General features: G+C 46.8%; 1 protein-coding gene across 1 annotated transcript in view; it reads right to left on the bottom strand.

The window, feature by feature from the left end:
• Nucleotides 1–14,540, bottom strand: part of LOC140387063 (basement membrane-specific heparan sulfate proteoglycan core protein-like) — a 56,737-nt gene that overhangs the window by 25,885 nt on the left and 16,312 nt on the right. Inside the window, exon 12 of the mRNA XM_072470074.1 lies at nt 1,851–2,132. Coding sequence (XP_072326175.1) covers nt 1,851–2,132 — 282 coding nt within the window. The remainder of the gene's footprint in view (nt 1–1,850; nt 2,133–14,540) is intronic.

Raw genomic sequence — 14,540 nt, 5'->3', positions numbered from 1 at the left:
TAATCCCACCTAACCTTTTTGGACACTAAGGTCAATTTAGCCTGGCCAATCCACCTAACGTGCATATCTTTGGACTGTGGGATGAAACCCAAGCAGACACGGGGAGAACGTGCAGACTCCGCACAGTGACCCAGGCCGGGAATGGAACCTGGGACCCTGGAGCTGTGAAGCAACTGTGCTACCGTGTGTAGGGGTGTGGATGTGTGTGTGTGGGGGGATGTGTGTGTGTCTATGTGTGTGGTGTGGCTGCGTGTGCGTGGGATGTGGATGTGCATCTGTGTGTGTGTGTATGTGTGTGTGTGTATGTGTGTGTGTGTCTACGTGTGTGGTGTGGCTGCGTGTGCGTGGGATGTGGATGTGCGTGTGTGTGTACTCATTTTTGATTCTGTGTGTGTTTTTGTGATATGTGCGATCTATGTACACTCACGTTCCGCAGTGATGGTTATGGACCCCTCCACTGCTCCATGTTCACTCTCTGCCACATACTCATAGTCTCCAGTGTCCCTGGATGTAACGTGAGGAATCATCAACCACAGCTCTGTCGTGTTGGGTATTCTGATGCACAAATGACCCAACACGGCTGTAGATGGTACAACTCTGTTTTATTATCTTAACAACGGTTACAACTAACTGTTGGCTTGGGTACATGCTTCACCAGCTAACCTGTGGACCCAGCCCTATCACTATGTTAGTGAGGCACTCAGCACATGGTCTATGTCTGAGTGGCGCGCTGTGAGCTCTGTGCTCTGAGCTATCTCCTGGTAGAATGAGCGGGAACTGTGGTGTTCCCTGTTTTATAGTGAGTGTGCTCTCACTGGTGATTGGCTGCGATGTTATGTGTGTGCTGGTTGGTCCAACTGCCTGTCCATCAGTGTGTGTGTGATTGCACCATGATATGCTGATGTGGATATCTTGACAAGCTCATTGTTGGAACTTGTTCTGTTCATTGTGACATGAAGGTGTCTCCACGTCAGGTTAGATGCTGGAAAGCTCTCGATAGAGCAAATTATCACTGTATAATTCCCCTCAATTATATTGATCAATAAAGTGTTAATCACATCAAGAGAAGTCATTGGGAGATTCTGTGGTACATCTAAAAAAAGAAGATTTTACTGTGAGAAACCACAGTGGACAGCAAGTCTCCATGCATTGCTCCTCTGTATCTGATGTCTAAGTGCATCGCAGGATATATTTCTTCTTTATAAATACCAATGTCACGTTTACAATGGACACTGACTATGTGTGTTTCTTTTTATTCTTTCACAAGGTGTGTATGTTGCTGTTAAGGCCAACATACGCGACCCAAGCAAAGTTGCCCCTTGGTTAACTGAGCTGCCTTCTTGAACCACTGCTGTCTGTGTGGGGTAGGTACGCACACAGTGCTGTTAGAGAGGGATTTGCAGCATGTTGATCCAGCGACAGTGAAGGAGCAGCGATAAATTCAAAGTCAGGATATTGTGCCCTGGCGGGGAACCTACAGGTGGTGTTCCCCAGCATCTGCTGCTCTTGTCCTTCTAGATGGTAATGGTTGCATGTTTGAAAGGTGCTTTGAAGGAGCCTTGGTGAGTTGCTGCAGTGCATTGTGTGGATTGTACACACTGCTATCACTGTGCATCAGTAGTTAAGGGAATGAATTTTGATGGTTGATGAGGTGACAATCAAGTATTCTGCGTTGGGTCTCTGTGTACCTGTGTGTGTTTTGCGTGTCGGCCTGTGCATGTTCCCGCTGTCTCCGTATCTGGTGCGTGAGTCAGTGTTTACGTGTTTCCATGTATGTTTGAGAGTTTGTGACAATGTGTTTGAGTGAGAGTGTATATGCCTGACTGATGTCGAAGTCTGTGAACACTCACGTTCTAGAGTGACGGTTATGGACCCCTCCACTGCTCCATGTTCATTCTCTGCCACACAGTCATAGTCTCCAGTGTCCCTGGATGTAACGTGAGGAATCACCAACCACAGCTCATTGTTGGATCTTGTTCTGTTCATTGTGACATTAAGACGTTGCCACATCAAGTTAGAAGCTGGGAAGCTCGCGACAGAGCAGATTATCACTGTAGAATCCCCCTCAATTATATTGATCAATGAAGTGTTAATCATATCAAGAGAAGTTATTGAGTGAATCCGTGGTGCATCTAAAAATAAAAGCAGATTTTATTGTGAGAATGCACAGTGCACAGTAAGACTCCATACATCATTTCTCTGCAACAGACGTCTATGTGCACTTCAGGACTTCTTCCCTTTTTATAAGTTTGAATGTCACATTTTCAATGCACACACTGTGTGTGTTTCTTTTGATTCTTTCACAAGACATGCACATTTTTGATAAGGCCAGCATTCACTGCCCATGCCTAATTACCCCTTGGTAAGCTGAGCTGCCTTCTTGACCTGCTGCAGTCCACGTAGTGTAGGTACACCCACAGTGCTGTTAGAGAGGGTGTTCCAGGACCTTGACCCAGCGACAGTTAAGGAACAGTGATACAGTTCAAATTAAAATATTGTGCCCTGATTTAGTGGGGAACTTGCAGGTGGTGGTGTTCCCCAGCATCTGCTGCTCTTGTCCTGGTGCCTGTTTGAAAAGTGCTGTTGAAGGAGTCTTGGTGAGTTGCTGCGGTGTATTGTGTGGATGGTGTTACCAATCGGCACCGGAGACGCCAATAATGTTGCCAATTAATAATGATGCTCTTTAGAGTCGCCAGGTATCAAATGATACCACCACACGGCTTTACCGGATATCGATCAAAGGACCACATAACCAGTTAGTCAGTTCAAGTTCAAAGATGATTTATTTACACACAAGGATTACTTCGACATGCAACAGACAAAACTACAAGTTAAACTACACCTAACAACGACAATAACCTATACTTAACTTCAGTGCAACCGGCTCTATGCAGATGGACAAGGCCTTTGTCCGGATCTTGCGTGGCTCGGTGGAAGAAGTGGCTCTGTTTCTGCTGGGCTCATCCGTCTGGTAGCGATCGTTGGTCTTGAACTTGTCTGTCTCGTCTTAGGTTGGCATAGACCGGATCCAAGAGAGACCGAGCACATGGCTGTGTCTCTTCTTATCCCTCTGGGATTTCGTGCTCTTTGGGGTGGTCCTTAACTTGGACCCAATAACTCGACAGGCTTCGATCATTGCCTTCGACTTTGGCCAATAAAGGAGCGGGTGCTTTGATGGCTGGGCATGTTCTGAGCAGTCATTGACCTTGGCTGTTTGGGCTCCCTGAGCAAAGGGAGTGGCACCGATTAGTCTGTATCTGTATCGGTTACCTGAGTACAGTTCTTTTGTTCTGGGGAAATGGGCCATTAGAATGCAAACGAGCGCGGGTTTCGAGAGCATCTAGCTATCTGGGTTGCAAATACACACACAAGCTCTGAGTCTGTCTGAGTCCTGGGTTGGCCATAATTCCCATGGTCCTTTGCAGGTGGCCACCTGAGATGGCTACATCCCGTCCTCTTGATCCTGAACACGAAGCGCGGTGGATCACACTGTTGATCCCTTATCCATCCCTGTTGTGCCGGTTACCCTTGGTCAAGGACAGGTTCTACACTACTCTTTCCTATGTTTTTGGAGCATTTACCGAACATTTTTATTAACAAATCAGACAGTCATAATTTCTAATGGGTCATTATAAAACATTTCACTGTTCCGCACAATTGAATATCTAACTAACACTATCTAAGCTACTCTCATGCTGCTGGCAAATATCAAAAAGAACTTGGGCGAAATTCTCCGTTATCGGCGCGATGTCCGCCGACTGGCGCCAAAATCGGCGCAAATCAGTCCGGCATCACGTCGCTCCAAAGGTGCGGAATCCTCTGCATCTTGGGGGGCCGAGCCCTGACCTTGAGGGGCTAGGCCCGCGCCGGACTGATTTCCGCCCCGCCAGCTGGCGGGAAAAGCCTTTGGTGCCCTGCCAGCTGGCGCGGAAATGACATTGCCGGGTGGTGCATGCGCGGGAGTGTTAGCGGCCGCTCACGGCATCCCCGCGCATGCATAGTGGAGGGAGTCTCCTCCGCCTCCGCCATGGTGGAGACCATGGCGAAGGCGGAAGGAAAAGAGTGCCCCCACGACACAGGCCCGCCCGCGGATCGGTGGGCCCCGATCGCGGGCCAGGCCACCGTGGGGGCAACCCCCAGGGCCAGATCGCCCCAGGACCCCGGAGCCCGCCCACGCCGCCTTGTCCCGCCGGTAAGAGAGGTGGTTTAATCCACGCCAGCAGGACAGGCATTCCAGCAGCGGGACTTCGGCCCATCCGGGCCGGAGAATCGCTGGGTGGGGCCCGCCAACCGGCGCGATTCCCGCCCCCGCCGAATCTCCGGTACCGGAGAATTCGGCAACCGGCAGGGGCGGGATTCACGCAGGCCCCGGCGATTCTCCGACCCGGCGGAGGGTCGGAGAATCTCGCCCCTTATGTACAATACAAGATTTCAAAACAGCAGCATCACATTCCTACTTAATCCATCAAAGTTCGAGAGGTATACGGTCTTTATCTTTACCAGCGATTACAGTGTTTGTTGAGTTGGGTGAATTCCAAAAAAGGGGGCTCGGAGTGTATATATCGGGGAGCGGGAGGCTCTTTTTCGTCATTTGCGGAGTCTGGATGACACTGCAGAATATTGCAATTACCAAAAGGGCCTCTACTGTGTATGAAAGGGGGTACTATTTGGCAATGTTTTCCCACCAAGTGGGGGTTTCAGTGTCTATCTCTATGTGTGGTGTGGTGTCCGGGTTAGGGGTGTCATGTTGAGTGGTGGTGTTTGGGGCTGGTGTGGTGTGTGGTACAGAGGCTTGTAACGCGCGCAGTTGTAGGAGTCCAGCGATGATCACAATGTAGGTCATCAGTTCTCTCTTCATCTTGTCTTCTGTCTTCTATTTTCCGTATATTCCTGGGGGTGCAAGCACAATATCTGTTATTATCTTCGGTAATTTCTCTCCTTAACTTCAAGTACCCATTAGAATCATCACCATGTATGGCTCCCTCATTTTGTTTTTGAAATAACATTTTGAGAGACACGACATTGCCAAAAATAAATTTCTTTGTAAGTGCAGAGATTCTCGCAGCTTGTGGTCAATGCGGGGAGTGGGCGGACAATTTCTCCGACCAGTCTTTTCTTTACTTGCAACCAGTGGTGGTTGAGGCTCATCTTAACTAGCCGAATTTTAGGGCGGCCAGTTTTATAGAGTTTCGTCATCCAGGGTCCAGAGGTAGTTTGCGTGTAGCAGCATATGTGGCAACCAAGTGTGTCAAACGTGTAAATAGCAGGTGGAGAACGACCAGAGGGTTGCGGAAGGTAAAGGGATGAGTGTACAGACTGTGGCAAAGGGCATTCTTTAAACCACAATAAAAGAGCAGAGAAGGGAAAATTAAGACCTGCCAAAGAAAGTGAAAAGTGTAAAGAACCATTCCAGAGTACTCGAAGTGACGGGAACATGAGGTGCGTGTGGGCCGCGGCAAGGCAAGAATGGGTAGAATCCCCGGGTAGGGCGGTGATCAGTGCCGTTGCTCCACTACCTGAGCTTAACTGACCGGATGCATTAGGGGTCCTCAGGCAGGGCGGGGATTAGTGCCGTTATTCCCTACCTGGGTGACCTAAATGAGCGGAAAGAATTTGTAACACATGTGAGATCCAACAATTGTTCCTTTAATGGCCATTGGTCAGTAAATGGCGTCGGAAGAGTGACTATGATTGTATCAAGAAATTAGGTGTCAGGCCGACATTAATGAAAACCATGTAATAAGAAGAAAGAAAGAAGGAAAATAAAAAGGCGGGCAGGCTCCATCAGAAAGTAGGACACCGTAATTCTTATGGGGTGTCTTTTTCTCATCATCTGGACACCTCAGGGTTCTGTTTCAAAAAGTGTTGTGAAAGAATTACCATAACCAGAGTCAGAATCTGAATCATCACCATCTCCCGGTTGCCAGACTCGTGTCTGCCATTTTTGTGCCGTGGCTGCGTGGGCCTTTGTGGAATCTGAATTGTCATGTCTAACCAGTCTACAAGAGTTGTCATGGTGCCAAAAAGGGGTTCGTTTGTCAAGAGGTGTAGGGGCGGTGGCAGTGAAGGGCAAGTTACTGTTGTCGGGCGGTGGCAGTGGCTCTGGCTGTGGCTGTGGAAGGCGGTATAGGGGGCCAAATATGTCTTGGTCATGGTACCTGGAGTGACTGGGGCCGGGGAGGTTGTACCCGTGGTCAGTGATCGTGGTCAATTCGGGGAGGCTGGCGCTGTCGTCGGAGTCAAGCTCAAGGTGGAAGGTTGTAGCTGTGGGTGGAGACAAGGTCGGGTCTGTGGGCGTGGACGTGCTGTCAGGGCTGGGGGAGGGTTGGACTAGGTTGTCGATGGGCGGGGCGGAATCGTCTGCTATTGCTAGGGAGATGTTGTGGGAGTGGCTACATTGGGATCCGTAGACTTTGAGCTGGTTTATGTGGAACCAACCAATTTTGCCACTGGGATACGTTATCTTGTACACTGAGGGGCTCACTTTTCCGAGATGGAGTAGGGTCCTGCAAATTTGGGGGAGAGGAAAGAACTGGGATTGTAAAGGGAAACCATTACTTGCTGACTGACTGTGTACTCCACGGGGTGGACGGATTTGCCAAAGCAGGCTTTAGTCTGCTTCCTTCTAGCGCCTAGTTGGACAGCTGCAGCGAGCTGTGCTGCTTTAATATTCTCTGCGACTTGTTAGACTGTTTTTTCATGGGTGAGAGCGGTGACTGTGGGGCTTGCCAAATCGAGACCTAATAAATATTCAATTCCTTTCATGCGCTGTACGGTCATGAGAGTGTGGGGGGTGAAACCTGTGGAACTGGAAGCGGTGTTCCGAATAAAGATAAGGGCAAATGGGAGAACTGTGTCCCATGTGGTATTATTCTGTTGCACCATCTTCCTAATGGTTGCTTTTAAAGTGGGATTCATTCTCTCAACAATGCCGCTGGATTGGGGGTGATACGCGATGTGAAATGTTTGTTTGATTCCAAAAATCGTTCGGACATTTTGCATGACTCTGCCGGTGAAATGGGAACCTTGGTCTGACTCAATGCTGCGGGGGAGCCCCCAGCGTGTGAATATCTGTTGGGTCAAAATCTTAGCTGTGGTCTTTGCAGTGTTTGTCCATGAGGGAAATGCTTCTACCCATTTTGTAAAGATGTCGATTACCACTAATACGTATTTGAAATCATTTCTGCAAGGGGGGAGGGGCCAATGTAGTCGAGCTGCAAATTTGTCCAAGGGCCATTAACAGGTCAGATGTGTCTCAATTGTCCCTTCTTGGAGTACCTTTCAGGATTGTTCTGTGCACAGATTCAACAATTCTCAACATAATGTGTTACATCGGATTTTAAATATGGGCCAGCAGCATAAAGGCCTTAAATGGGCAATGGTATTATCTATCCCCTGATGTCCGTGTCCGTCATGAAATTGGCAAATTATCTGGTTTCTGTCCTGGGTGGGGACCACATAAATTCAATTTTTCAAAACTAGACCGTCCTGTACCGTCAGTGAGTCCTTGCATTTGTCGTAGGGGGCTGGGAAGTTACAGTCTAAAACTTGTTTGAGAGTGTCGTCTGCCTTTTGGGCCTGGGATAGATCCTCGATATTGGTCTGAGAAACCTGGACTGCGTGTATCGGTTCAATTTCGGGGGTTGCCAAAAGTGACCGTGGCGTGATCCTGACTTAGCTAAGGCAACTGCCTTTACATTACTGGGTGGGGAGGAACGATGATGGCTTCTCACTTTAATAATACCGTACTTTTAGCTGTCCTAAGAATGTGTTTCAACAATGGGGCTGAGTGTAGGGGTTTACCATCAGCGGATACAAATCCACGAGATTCCCACAGGGGCAGGAATTCTGTCAAGCTATTGCACACATATAAACTGTCCGAATATATGTCTGCGGGTGTTGGAAAGGAATCGGGGTGCTGCACTACATCTGCTATGGCTGCTCGTTCTGCTGCTTGTGATCCTAGGTGGCCGGGCAATTTTAAAGATATTTCTTCTAATGCGCGTCCCTGTGCGTCTTCTACATAAATTCCACAACCAGTTATTCTCTTTCCATTTTCTATCGTGGAGGAACCGTCCACATAAATCTTCAAAGCGGAGTCTATGGTGTGTGGATTCTGCGTTTTACTGCCTGCTCGTGTGTGGAGTGCCTTTGAAATAAAGGGTCCTGTGTGGTGCTGGGCTGCTATGATCTGGCACTCATCATAGAATTATCATAGAATTTACAGTGCAGAAGGAGGCCATTCGGCCCGTCGAGTCTGCACCGGCTCTTGGTAAGAGCACCCTACCCAAGGTCAACACCTCCACCCTATCCCCATTACCCAATTTTGAACACGAAGGGCAATTTATCATGGCCAATCCACCTAACCTGCACATCTTTGGACTGTGGGAGGAAACCGGAGCACCCAGAGGAAACCCACGCACACACGGGGAGGATGTGCAGTCTCCGCACAGACAGACCCATGTGGGGTCCCTGCATACTGAAGGTTATCTGCTAGAAATGTGTGGGTCTTTGTACGTTTGACTGTAATGTCCCTTCCTTGGGGGCAGCACTGTAGCATTGTGGATAGCACTATTTCTTCACAGCGCCAGCGTCCCAGGTTCGATTCCGGCTTGGGTCACTGTCTGTGCGGAGTCTGCACATCCTCCCCGTGTGTGTGTGGGTTTCCTCCGGGTGCTCCGGTTTCCTCCCACAGTCCAAAGATGTGCAGGTGTTAGGTGGATTGGCCATGATAAATTGCCCTTAGTGTCCAAAATTGCCCTTGGTGTTGGGTGGGGTTACTGGGTTATAGGGATAGGGTGGAGGTGTTGACCTTGGGTAGGATGCTCTTTCCAAGAGCCGGTGCAGACTCGATGGGCCGAATGGCCTCCTTCTGCACTGTAAATTCTATGATCTATGTCTTGTAACTACAGTGTCCAGAGAGCTGCCCTAATCTGGCTGACTGAACCGTCCTTTAACCTACCATCTAACAATAGCTGCATTGGGGTGTGCTCGGTTAAAATCATTACTGGGTTAAGGCCTTTGATGTATGCTAAATACTGTTCTGTCCAAAAGACTGCAAGCAAGTGCCTTTCGCAGGCTGTAAATCCTTGCTCTACGGGATCCAAAATTCGTGAGGCACAGGCTACGGGTCAATGCGGTCATGTCCTTCCTGGAGGAGTACTGCTGATAGGGTTCGGTCGGTGGTTGCTACTTCTATGGCATAGAGAGAGTGTGGGTCTGAAACTTGCAAAACGGGGGCTGTGCCTCGGGCGCGTTTTAATTCATCGATGGCGTCTGTGTGTTGAGGAAGCCATTCCCGTGGGGCGTTCTTTTTAAGGAGCTCTGAGAGTGGGGCTGCTTTAGTGGCAAAACCATCTACATGGTTCCTACAATATCCAACTAATCCTAAGAATGGCTGGAGTGCAGTGATATTGTGGGGCAGGGGCAATTTAACTATTGACTCAATTCGCTTCTGTTCGATCTCGCTCTTCCCGTGGGTGATAATGGTGCCTAAATAAAGGACCTTTTCTCTTTTTAAGATCTGGGCTTTTTTTGGGGTTGACCTTGCATCCAATGGATTGCAAAAGGCCTAGTAATTCCGAAAGAACCTTTACATGCTCTTCCTTTGTGTCCATCTGTAGGAGTAAGTCGTTCACATACTGAATAAGGCATTCGGGGTGGGAAAATTTGGCAAGTCCATTGGCCAATTGTCGGTGGAAAATGGAGGGGGAGTTGTGGAATCCTTGCGGGAGTCATGATCACATATACTGCTGCCTTTGAAATGTGAACGCTAACTTATATTTACAGGTCTTGCCTAGCAGGATGGACCAAAAGCCATTGCTGATGTGCAGCACTGTGAAGTACTTTGCTTGTACTCCCTGCTTGAGCATGGTCTCGGGACTCGTGGCAATGGTGGGGGCTGCTAAAGGGGTGACCTTGTTAAGTTCTCGGTAGTCGATTGTCAGTCACCAAGAAACATCGGGTTTTTTCACGGGCCAAATTGGGGCCTTATTTATTGAGGCTACCGGCCAAATTACTCCTTGATCTAATAAGCAATTGATGACTTTTGAAATCTCACCCTCGGCTTGCTGTGGGAAACCGTATTACTTCTGTGCTTAGGATCGGGGCCTGAAATTGTGACCATTCCTGGGATCTTCCCACAATCGTGCTTGTGTTGGGTGTAATTGAAAATATGGAAAGGTATGTCATTTGAAACATGTAAGTCTGGCAATACCTGATTTAAGAAACATGAGAGAATGTAGGGAAAAATCCCACAAAGGGTTAACAGCAGCTACAGGAGAGGGCTGTGAAATGCAGATAGCCTTTAGCAGATAGTCAAGCAGGCTTAGCAACCAAAACAAGCAGGTCTTTCAAGTCACAATCGAGTGAATTTTAGTATACAGCTAAAAGCAATGTTTTGCACCTCCTTTTGAAGTTAAGTAAGCAGACGGAAAAGAATGGATGATGTTCAGTTGAATTAGGTGACAAATGTTTAGAGGTGAAATTCTGCTGACACCAGGTGAATAAAGAAAGCTGGAGACAACGTGTCTACGGGAACACACATTAGACCCAAATCAAAGTCAAAATTATGAGCTGGGGACACAATTTGATAATAATAAAACTATAGAAATGACAGGACTTAAAAGTCACACCACTTTGAAATCAAAGCATTTTTGAACATCACAAAGGAAACAATGTAATCAGAGATCTATGAGATGAGGTCATGCTCAAGATGAATACTTAGTCGTGTTAGAAAAATTTAGATTAAAAGTACCTTTGACAATCCAAGTGAAATAAAAGTTACTTGACATTAAAGTCATAAAAACTTAATAACTGTTAGAAAAATATATAAACCCTAAGAAAGGGGACAGCCAGCAGAGCCAGCTCTCACAGCTCGGTACCTGGGGAAGATAGAGCACAGCAACCGAGCAGAATAGCGAATACATCTGAGGAAGACCAAAAGCTGAAGAAAAGTAATTGTCAAGGTGGGCCTGAAGGTCCCTTCAACCAACCAGAAGGATCCAGAAGCAAGATCTTTTTACTTTTCTGTAAAGACAGTGATTGCATCTTTTAAAAGAAAAAATATAATAATAAAATAACTTAAAAGTTTTAACCTGAAACAGTGGTTATTACAAAGTCTACTTTACTTACTTAGCAATGCGGGACCCAGGATATCGATGCTACGAAGTGGTAAGAAGGTAAAATTTGTCTGTGAAGGTATGGGTTATACCGGGGGATAACTTGAAAACATAGTTTGACCTGAATAGCACCCACCTAAGTCTGCATAGGAGTCAGGGAGTGAGAATCCCTGTTCACCATTTAGAATATTGACCCTTTTTGATATAGGGGGAATTCTAAGAATAGTGGTGAGTTTTTAACTTGATGGGCGAAGGGAGCTTTATGTTTTCTGAGGACCTCACTAATTGTCTGGTCTGTACTAATTGTTTGCAGATCTAACCAATAGTCTATTACTGAGCAAACTGTTTTGGCCATTTTCCATACACATCTATTCACGGGATCAAAGGAAAGGTTGTGGGAGCTCATAAAGTCGATTCCTAGAATGTGCTCGGCTGTTTGGGGCAAGTCGACTAAAACAACGGGGTGTCTGGTGCTTATGGTTCCTATCTGAATGTCTATGGGGGCTGTGATGTATCCCTGCTGTACGTGTTCGGTAAATCCACTAAGGGTAATGGTGTCTGTGGTGGACCATCTGTCACGCTGGAACATTGTGGAGGAGTTTAAAGTGGTGCGGAACCCTCCTGTGTCCGAAATAAATTCTACTGGATGTCCCCGGACTGTGCCTGTGACTACTGGTCTGCCTGATTTGTCCCAGAGTGTGTCGCAGACCCAAGTTGGGGAGTCCGAACACTGTCAATCTGTGGTGTTGATTGCTGAATTATCTGAACAGGCGCTAACACTATGCATGGGCCCAACATTGTTCCTAGGTGGGGGCCTGGTTCGGGGGGTTTGGTAGGAATTCGCGGGGGTAATGTCCCATGTGTGCAAAATTATAGCAATCTCATGGTGCCTGTGCTCTGGGGTGCTGTCCTTCATGTCTACCCTCATTTATCCATGCTGGGTCCTGGTTAGTCCTGACTGGGTGCATATTTGCTTCTACCTGTTCCTGATCTGCCTGTCTGTGTAGGGATTGTTCCCAAGCTATTGAGAGTCTCTTTAATACCCAAACTTCATTGTGTGTGTGGTCTGCGGGGTCGTATTCACACAAGCCTTTTGACCTGCTTCTGTGGCGTGGGAGACTAAAGTGCGGGACCATTTAGTGGTGTCGTCCTGATTTAAGTGTGCGCGGTTCAAAACCCCAAATACTGCCTTAAAATGGATCCAAAGGCGACTTGCAAATGCGGTCGGATGCTCTCTCTTCTTTTGCCTACTGCGGTTTAAACCTTCTACTGGGTCTCCCTTGTTGTACCGGATCGCACCTAAAATGGCCGTTTTTATCTCCTGTAGTTCCTCTTCCTACATTCTGGGGTTCTGGTAAAGCTGAGCTGACGGACTGGTCAAGGCTCACTACCATAAGTTTAACTTCCTCCCTTTCGTCTAGACCGTACATAACCTTTTGCTGCCGTACTTCTCAAAGAAATTATGCGGGTCTGCGGTGGGTTCGAATGGGTCAATTTTAGCGCAGGCATCTCTCAGTTGGGTGATGGATAATGGGGTGGTGTAAACGCAATCGAGCTCCTCCCGATCCAATGACGTGCGCTTTGTGGTGACTGGATTCATGGGGGGGGGGGGGGGAGGTTGTCTGTGCAGTCGGTGGTGCGGGTGCTTTCCTTTTCGGGGCATTTGGGCTCTATTGTGATTTTCCGTGTCCTCCACATATCTCTGGGCCGTTTAATTTAGTTCTTGCCAATTGGGGGCACCTTCCTCATCTAAATTTTGTCCAAAAGTATACCTAAATCCAGTTTGCACTGAAAGCAGTGTCATGTGAGAGTGCCTTTAAGAACTGGATGTTTAAGCAATGTACCTTTAAGAAAACAGTGATGTCATAGAGTGGGTGGAGCTCAGCTCAGTTCAGCCATTTTGCCGTCTGTATTTTGCAGGTTTTTAGTTTCAGTTTTGAAAAGTACCTGGCTGGTTTTGCTGAGAGCAGCTAAAAAAAGAACATGGCTGGTTTTGCTGAGAGCAGTTTAAAAGTGCCTGGCTGTTTTGCTGTGAGCTGATTAAAAAGTAGAAAGCCAGGTTTGAGAAAGCAGTTTGGGTGTGTCTGTGGGTTTCCAGAGAGCTGAATGAAGAAAAGCAAGGTGCTGGAGCTGAAATCAACCAAACTAATATATCTCTGCCATTCTACAGAAACTATATATATCCTTTAACCTGATGTGATACTGTTTAAAGGTGTTAAGTCTCTTGGAAGTTTGAAGAAACATTTTAAGGAAGTATTTACTGTTGCAATATTTTCTGAGTTATCTTTGAGGTAAGGGGTGTTAAGAGATCAATGTTTATTTAAGATGTTAATTTGAGTTCATGGAATAAACAGTGTTTTGTGTTTAAAAACCCACGTGTCCATAATTGTAATCCCACACCTAGGGAACAAGCCGTGTGATGGGAAATGCAACAAATCCATTAAAGGGAGAGGTTGGTTGAACTCCATGATACATTTTGGGGTTCTGAAAATGCCTCGCCCATAACAATTGGGGGCTCGAGGGGGATAAAAGTATATCTATTGGATTGGCTTTTGTGAACTGAAAGACAATGAGGAATTGTTGCTTTTCCGGTGTGGTATTTTAGTTTAAGTGGGGAGAGTGTTGTGAACAATGGCTCTTTCAGAGGCTCAGAAGTTTTTGGAGGTGGAGAATGTCACACGTAGTACCTTATGGACAGAAACGAAAAGCAGACTGTTAGATTTGGCACGAACATTGCAGTTAACATTACCTGACAAAATGCGAAAAGATGAGGTAATTATGGCGGTGGTTAAGCATTTAAAGTTGCCTGAGATAGAGTTTGACTCATTGGAAATGGCAAAAATTCAGTTGCAAATTAAACAAATGGAACACGAGAAAGAATTAAAACGGCTGGAATACGAGAGTGAGAGAGAGGAAAAAGAAAGAGAAAGAGAGAGAGAGGAAAAAGTAAAGGAGAGAGAAGAAAGGAGAAAAGAGAGAATAGCCCGAGTAGAACAAAAAGAAAAAGAAAGGGAGATCCAGATCAGGGAAAAAGATAAAGAGAGGGAGTTTGAACTTCAGAAAATGGCCATGAAACATGACAATCAGTTAAAATTGGCAGACGTAAAGGGAAACGTACAGTTGGATGATAGTGATGAGGATAGTGAGAAAGAGTGTCATAGTCGAAGGCTTGGTGGGAATCTATTTAAATATGTCCAAGAATTGCCAAGGTTTGACGAGAAGGAAGTGGAAGCCTTTTTCATTTCATTTGAGAAGGTAGCTAAACAAATGAAATGGCCACAGGACATGTGGGTGTTACTGATTCAAACAAAGCTGGTAGGTAGGGCTAGTGAAGTGTTAGCATCACCACCGGAGGAGGTATCTGGAACGTATGAGGAGGTGAAGAAATCCATCTTAAGTGCATATGAGCTAGTGCCTGAA

This window comes from Scyliorhinus torazame, chromosome 12, assembly GCF_047496885.1.
Source record: "Scyliorhinus torazame isolate Kashiwa2021f chromosome 12, sScyTor2.1, whole genome shotgun sequence".
NCBI classification, from domain to species: domain Eukaryota; kingdom Metazoa; phylum Chordata; class Chondrichthyes; order Carcharhiniformes; family Scyliorhinidae; genus Scyliorhinus; species Scyliorhinus torazame.
This window is presented reverse-complemented; position numbering and strand designations above follow the sequence as displayed.